Source organism: Pyxicephalus adspersus, chromosome 10 (assembly GCF_032062135.1).
Source record: "Pyxicephalus adspersus chromosome 10, UCB_Pads_2.0, whole genome shotgun sequence".
In the NCBI taxonomy this organism is placed as follows: Eukaryota; Metazoa; Chordata; class Amphibia; order Anura; family Pyxicephalidae; genus Pyxicephalus; species Pyxicephalus adspersus.
In genome coordinates this window covers 56,903,926-56,911,941 of record NC_092867.1, presented here as the reverse complement: position 1 = coordinate 56,911,941, position 8,016 = coordinate 56,903,926, and the positions used below count along the sequence as shown (strand labels likewise).

The 8,016-nt window shown below is 40.5% G+C and overlaps 1 protein-coding gene across 1 annotated transcript; it reads right to left on the bottom strand.

The window, feature by feature from the left end:
- Positions 1-1,530: 1,530 nt before the first annotated feature.
- On the bottom strand, positions 1,531-7,461 carry LOC140339072 (uncharacterized). Its single transcript, XM_072423618.1, has 6 exons — positions 6,508-7,461; positions 6,165-6,285; positions 4,584-4,733; positions 4,340-4,483; positions 4,100-4,235; positions 1,531-3,643 (listed from the first exon to the last, which is right to left on the bottom strand). Exons 2-6 carry the CDS (start codon positions 6,246-6,248, stop codon positions 2,850-2,852), a joined length of 1,308 nt encoding a protein of 435 aa, XP_072279719.1. The 5' UTR covers positions 6,249-6,285; positions 6,508-7,461; the 3' UTR covers positions 1,531-2,849.
- Between the last annotated feature and the right edge of the window lie 555 nt (positions 7,462-8,016).

Genomic DNA, 8,016 nt, shown 5'->3' with positions numbered 1-8,016 from the left:
CTTTCTGGGGATATTTTTTTGCCTATGCTGGCCTTAATAAAAATATAACCAGCATCAATATATTCAAAATAGTCACACAGCTACGTCTACGAATAACCCGTACATTCTGCCGGAAGTACCGTATTTTTCGCCATATAAGACGCGCCCAATTTTAAAGGAGGAAAATCTAGAAAAAAAAAGATTCTGAAAGATTATTCCCCTTCTGATCACTCATGTGCCATTCATCGGGTATCGGGTGAGTATCTTATTTTAATTATTTTATAACACATTTGTCGTATAAGACGCACCAACTTTTCCTCCCCAGTTTTGGGGAAGAAAAAGTGCGTCTTATACGGCAAAAAATACGGTAGATTTTTCCACCTCGTATACCAGGGTGACAATGCTATTTGTTCTTCAGTGAAATAGTAGCATTGTCACTCTATGGAAAGGGACATCTTACATCTGATTTGATGTAGAGGTATGAAATAATGTATAAAAAAAAGAAATGATGACTATGGCATTATCAAAATACATCAAGTCTTTATTAAATATTACTAAAGACAAAAGGTTCTGGAAAAAAATGCAATAAAAAGTAAGTTGGCACAAACCAGAGAAACTTTTCCCCAGACAATCACACATACACCACAGTCCTATCAAAGAAAGTTTCAGTTCGGAGCGTTTAGTCATTAGCAGGTTCTGGAAGGTACTGTTAATCTTACAGATGGAGTCTCACAAACATAGGCCAAAGAATATCCCTTCCAAGCTGCACACCAAAGGAAATATTTTCTGCCACATTTGCTATACAATGATTAAGGTTGGTGAGATCATCACTTTAAAATTGTACACTTTTATTAAAAGGTAATGCTGAGAAAATGGAGGCGACTCTCAAGGAAATGTCAGATACAGTATAGAGGAGAGGAGACACACGCTGCAGCCAGCGAGGAGAGGAGACACACGCAGGATCGGGTATCGGGTGAGTATCTTATTTTAATTACGGTATTTTATAACACATTTGTTGTATAAGACGCACCAACTTTTCCTCCCCAGTTTTGGGGAAGAAAAAGTGCGTCTTATACGGCAAAAAATACGGTAGATTTTTCCACCTTGTATACCAGGGTGACAATGCTATTTGTTCTTCAGTGAAATAGTAGCATTGTCACTCTATGGAAAGGGACATCTTAAATCTGATTTGATGTAGAGGTATGAAATAATGTATAATAAAAAGAAATGATGACTATGGAATTATCAAAATACATCAAGTCTTTATTAAATATTACTAAAGACAAAAGGTTCTGGAAAAAAATGCAAAAAAAGGTAAGATGGCACAAACCAGAGAAACTTTTCCCTAGACAATCACACATACACCACAGTCCTATCAAAGAAAGTTTCAGTTCGGAGCGTTTAGTCATTAGCAGGTTCTGGAAGGTACTGTTATAATCTTACAGATGGAGTCTCACAAACATAGGCCAAAGAATATCCCTTCCAAGCTGCACACCAAAGGAAATATTTTCTGCCACATCTGCTATGCAATGATTAAGGTTGGCGAGATCATCACTTTAAAATTGTACACTTTTATTAAAAGGTAATGCTGAGAAAATGGAGGCGACTCTCAAGGAAATGTCAGATACAGTATAATTTAAAGCTTCAGATGAAAGAAAAATATATATACAAAGTACATACAATCACAAAAGGCTATACAAAAAATGAAAAAGAGAATTGGAGGCCTGTTCGCCAAATTCCTTCTATCAGAAGCATTTTTGGAAGGTCAATAATCTGGATAAATGGAAAGGTTACAGTAAGGTAGACAAGGTATGCAGGAGCTCTTTCTAATACCTCTGCAGTGTAGTACATCAGGTATGAAGTTATATATTTATATATGAATGACATTATGCTCTTACCGATGAGATAGGTATGGTTACCCCAAAACAAAGGTGGTAAGATGCTGGGTGAGGGTCACACCTTAGGTGGTCCTCTATTAGAGCACCTGTATTTTGCACTTGTTGTAAAGTATTTAAATATGGGAGGAAAGCAGTTTTTCCAGGAAGGTCATGGAGATATAAGTAATTAAACCTTTAGGAGTAGAAATAGAGAATATATTATTGGCAAGAACAATTGGGGCAATGCCAGTTCAGGAATGAGACAAGATGGAAGTAGCACTTGGGGAAAGGTGTTCCTTAGTCAGCTGTGGGTCTTGAAGAGGAATGGTCTATTCGGCTTGCTCCTACGTTCTGCTCATTTAAAAGAGCGCTCAAAACCCATTTTTTCAAACTTGCCTACCCATCTTCTTCTGTCTTTTGAAACCATCACTACTTCCCACCACTCCATATCTCTCCTCCTATTGTGTGCGAAATTCCCCCACCTACTTGATTGTAAGCTCTTCGGGGCAGGGTCCTCTCCTCCTGTTTCACTGTCTGTATTAGTCTGTCATTTGCAATCCCTATTTAATGTACAGCGCTGCGTAATTTGTTGGTGCTATATAAATCCTGTTTAATAATAATAATAATAACTTGTACGATTAGTGATACAGGATGATGCAGGAGATCAGGGCTGTTCCTAGTAGGGGGAAGGGTACACGGAGAATGGACTTATGAAGTTAGGAGTTGGACCACCCTGTGGTTTATGAGCAGAGGAGGACTTTATATCTAACCGGGAGGTCTGAAAGGCTACTGGAAGAAAGTTTCTGTTAAAAGCTAATTTTTGGCTGGGGTCTGACACTATCCAGAGTTGTTTAGAGGTGGCCCGAGAAATGTTATTGTTCTACAGCTAGAACAATTCATGTGTCACTGGTATCACCCCTATTTAATGTACAGCGCTGCGTAATACGTTGGCGCTATATAAATCCTGTTTATTATTAATAATAATAATAATAATCAACGGGTATGGGTCTTCTGATGTGCAATTAAGTGTGATTTCCTTGTAAAACATTTTCTGCACTCTGTACAGGAAAAAGGACGCCCGTCTGTATGAAGTTTTTGATGAGTGAGGAGGTATCTTTTCTGAGTGAAACAGTTCCCGCATTCGGCACATGAAAATGGACGGTCACCCGTGTGTATTCTGTGGTGAATCAGAAGGTCTCCCTTCTTGGCGAATGATTTTCCACACTCTGAACATAAAAAGGGACGCTCATCCATATGAACTCTCTGGTGTTCGATAAGTACTCTTTTCCGAGCAAAACTTCTGCCACATTCGGTACATGAAAAGGGACGCTCGCCAGTGTGAATCCTCTGATGTTCGATAAGTACTCTTTTACCCGCAAAACTTTTGCCGCACTCTGAACATGAAAAAGGACGTTCCCCTGTGTGAATTCTATGGTGTATGACAAGTTTTGGTCTTGAGATAAAACACTTTCCGCACTCTGAACATGCGTAGGGACGCTCTCCAGTGTGAATTCTCTGGTGTTTAACAAGATCTGATTTGTGTTTGAAACTTTTCCCACAAACTGAACATGGAAATGGACGATCTTCCGTGCTTGTTCTTTGATCCAAAGCAAGTGACGACTGAGATCTAAAGCCTTCTCTGACTTCAGAACCCAGGATTATTTTTGTTATACCATCTGAATGAGCAGAAGATGATCTGTAGTGATTGGAGGAACTGTCTTTAGCATTGACTTTATAGTCTGAAGATAAAATCTGGTGTTCTCTCGGGGTTGTCATATTCTGTCCACCTGATGGAAAGAAGAATTTTATTAACATTAAAGTTTTTCTGACAACAATAATATACATTGGAGGTTTTCCCCAAGCTCTGGCATACAATTCTATTAGCAATATAAAAGAGAAATTAGCTAAAGCATACAAAACAACAGAGCAGAGGAGAATAATGTAGAGGGAAGGAGAGTATTGTACAGAGGAGGGAAGGAAAGAATTAAAGAGGGATGTAATGGAGAGGAGAATAATGTGGATGGATTAGGAGAGAGGAAAAAAGAAGACGGTAGAGTAATGAAGAGGGGAGGAGAGAATCAGAAAGAGGAGGGAATGATAGTATATGAGTTTTTATCTGGTTTCTTAGCAGGTGCTGTGAATTTCAGCTGACCCCCCGTGTTTATTCACTAATATTCATAAATGAAGCATGTTGGGATAAAATACAATAGTACCCCTTTTCTACGTTAGTTGTTATGACTTACCTGTGCAAATGTCTGGAGAAGATTCCTCCTCTTTCACTGCCACCATGATTATCTCTGTAGACTGATGATCACCTCTCACAGACCCCTGTTCATCTTCCTCTTTAATATCAACTTTGATATTAATCGGCTCTTCAACCTGAAGACACCAAATGATGGAAACATGAGTACCAAGAACCGAAGGGGACACTTACATCCTTAAATACAACCTATCTGATGATGGCGAGGGATGGTGGGACCTACCCGTTTAGAATCCTGGGAATACAGAGGAGGGGAACATTGCTCTGGTTGGTTCCTATTATTAGGTGGCTCCCTCACACCATATTCTTCATCCTCCTCTTTATATTCTTCTTTAATAATGATGTTATAATCATTCGGGTTTTCACTCTAAATATATATGGGAAATAGACAGTGACAACCTGACACACACAATGATACACTGACCATCCAGACACATATCATAATAATGTCCCAGAATTCCCAGCACCTCTCTTATCAGCAGCTCAATCATTTTCTGAGTGGCTTCCAGAATCTTAGTATTTTTTTCAGGAGTGAGGAAAGAAGGTGGAGAGAGTCCATGGCGCTGGCTGCTGGGAGTCAGTTTCTCATCAGATGTCTTTTTCACAACTTCACAATCCTAAAGGAAATATACAGAAAAATCATCATTATGTACAGAATCCTTCCCACTACTTTGGTCCGACTAGTATTTTTTAAAGTTGGACTACAGCATTACCTTTATTTTTGAACACTTAAATAGTCATCTGCCCTGCTGAAAGCAGTCCCATTTACTTGCTCACAGTGACTTCCACACAACATGCATTAGAATCTGCAGCACTTATTTTGCGTTCACTTCATTTCCTATCCGATGGATAACATGGATCATCTAACTCGCACCTACCAATCTGAGATGTCCTGACACCCAACTTTAGCACTTTGCTTTCTGCTCATTCATTTAGGTTTATACGTAGTGCTGTGAGCTGGAAAGTCCTGTGTTCTTCTGAAATTTACTGATATGCTGTCATGGTGTTTGTTTAACACAAACCTCTGCTAAACGTACACTTAGTCGAGTAATAAAGCAGTTCAGTGAGTCATGGTACTGCAGGGTTGTACCACCTGTGCTAACCATGTGCCAGGGTTGTACCTCCTGTGCTAACCATGTGCCAGGGTTGTACCTCCTGTGCTAACCATGTGCCAGGGTTGTACCTCCTGTGCTAACCATATGCCAGGGTTAAATCTCCTGTGCTAACTGTACCTCTTGTGCTAACCACGTGCCAGGGTTGTACCTCCTGTGCTAGCCATGTGCCATGTGGGGATATGGTGTGGCTCCCCATAGAAAATATGAGATTACATTGTCCTTCTAAGAAACAGGGACCCAAATTCATAGAACCATTTCCTATCTTGAAAGTTAATAATCCAGTAGCAGTTAAACTTGCACTCTCTGAATCACTAAAAAGTCCATCCGGTCTCTCACGTATTCTGCCTGGAGTGTGTGCCACAGGATCCTTTTGTGGGACGATCATCTGTTCCTCCTTCACCTATCCTAGTGGATAGGAATCAGGAATTTGATGTTAAAGCTTTGCTGGAGCCGGAGCCCTCTGTCCCACTCGCCCCTGGCAGGGAGAGCCCGGGGGCCACCACTTGGTATTCTCCCCGCAGCAAAGTAGTCCGCCTAGGCTGTTAACACAGAGGGGTTGTTCTGATTTCAGTAAATTCGAGAGATAAAGGGTTGTCCGCTTACTATAATGACAAACAAACCTGCAGAGCCATGTATGACACTAGGGTTAGGCAGGGTCACTGCTGGACTGTAAAGGCAGTAAATAAATTGTTCCTGTCTGTCCTGCACCAACACACCCCGTGCTCCGGATTGGTCACAGAGACTGTGTTCTCCTTCTCTCCCGAATTCTGAGAATAGATCCTTCGAAGCCTCTTAAATTGCATCATGGAGGATATGGGGTACATAGTAGCCAAGCCAGGAAAGTACTAATTGGCACAACAAAGGGAAAAAGGAGGCTAAAGAAGGCATTTAGTGTCAGGTGATGACAGAAAAGTTGTACAGAATCCTCCTCACCTTTCCGGTCAGCAGGTAGATGATCTCCAGGGTGAGGTCTAATATCTTCTCCGTCATGGGACTTTGGTGCTTGTCCATTCTCATTCATTCGGTCATGCGATCCGTACAAGAAATCGCCCCTCTATAGATGGATATTATTGACATGTTAGTTTCAGCGTCAGGTTAAAATCATCTCATATCATATTGTACGGAGATGTGACTGGAGCAGTAATCGCCGTACAGCAATGAATGTCATTTAATCAAAATGAATATACAACACGTGTATAAAATAACATATACTGGGGTTAGATTTCACATTGAGAATGAAAGACGAGCATAGGCATGTGTAAATTTATTATCTTACCTCCTTTGCTGCCACTTCCACCAATATCTTCTCTCTACTTGCTCCCAGCTCACCTTAAACTAGAACTTCCTGTTTGTACCATACATCATTTCCTGTCATATTACATCACTTCCTGTTTTATGCATCGCACGCTGTCTAGGTGACTTAACTGGTGGAAAAGAGAGGAACTGCGGCTCTAATTCGAAAGTTGTATAAAAACGCTTTTCATAAGCTTTGTGTTGTAAGTTATAAAGATGGGGAATTTACAACCCTGAACTCTTGTGCAGAAAACTGGGAGTCTTAGAACATAGTACAATAGGGACCACTTGTGTGTGTTGGGCCCGTTTATCCACTTGGATGTCAGGTTTTCTGTAATTCCGGCTCTTCATCGAGTGTGTATTCTGTTCTCTTCAGGCTTCAGGCATACATTTTGGTGGCTCCAGGAACCTAGATTGGTAAGTATCTGTTCAGGGCATTAAAAAGTAAACTCGAAAAGTGAAAATCTCTCAAAATGGTCATTTTTACTCAGTATGCTAAAGTTAATCCCCTTTCTGCATCGGTGACCCTTTGTGTTCCAGTTGCACTTTGTACTCCAATGACCCTGTATTTGTGATCTATTTACTCCTGGGACACCATACCCCACACATGGACTTAATGGAAGCTACCCAAGGTGCCAATCCTCGTCATGTGCTCTCCAATCTTCTATGGAACATGTGAATATTGTTATGCCAACTACCCTGTGTTTATCAGCCAGTGATTTCTTGGATTCACCATTTTCCTCCAGCATTTAATCCACAACTTTATGGTTCTTGTTGCTCCCATCTTCACTCTCAACCAGAAGAATGCTGATCCCAAACATCGGCCTCTTGAAGTGACGTAAACCTTTCATTCCGGTTCTATTCTACTTGACCAGATGTGACCTAGTGGTTCTGAAGTTGAAGCCTTATTGATGGTAGTTTATGCCATCTATTTGTAGCTTCCCAATAGGACTAGACATTCCCTGTTCCCTCTTATCTAAAACAAATTCTGTAGCAAAGATTTTTTTTTTTTTTATCCGAGATCAAGACCTTCTGGCCCTCAAACTAATATTTGAGGAATGGAAATATCTCCTGGGCAAATTGTCAGATTACCATGTATATAGACCAAAGGTCATTAAACTGCCCAGTTTATAAATCTCAGGGAAGCTTGTTAGAACCTTGTTCTTGATTCAACACTGCAAATACCTTTAGGCCCACATTTGGCAACTCAAAAGATGTCACTTTCTTGCTTTCTTTCAATCCACAGCCCCTGCTCAGAAAGAGTTCATTATCTTTAGTACTAGAATTCAGGACTCCTTTATTGAATTCATGATTCCAATTTCTCTAGACATACTTGTCAGGTCAACTATTCAAAGTTCCTACAAACTTCTCTTAGAACTGAGTCCCCTGAAGCTGTGAATAGCACCTTGATTGATCTCTTGGTCAATGCCTATTCATAACCAGTTGCTTGCTGAACACTGATAGCTCTTCCCCTGAACTTCATATTTAAGCC

Coding starts and splice junctions, on each gene's coding strand:
- LOC140339072 (XM_072423618.1), bottom strand. CDS start 6,248: ATGAGAATGGACAAGCACCAAAGTCCCATGACGGAGAAGATATTAGAC. Junction 4,734..6,164: donor TCTACCTGCTGACCGGAAAG/GTGAGGAGGATT, acceptor TATTTCCTTTAG/GATTGTGAAGTTGTGAAAAA. Junction 4,236..4,339: donor ATTCCCAGGATTCTAAACGG/GTAGGTCCCACC, acceptor TGGTGTCTTCAG/GTTGAAGAGCCGATTAATAT.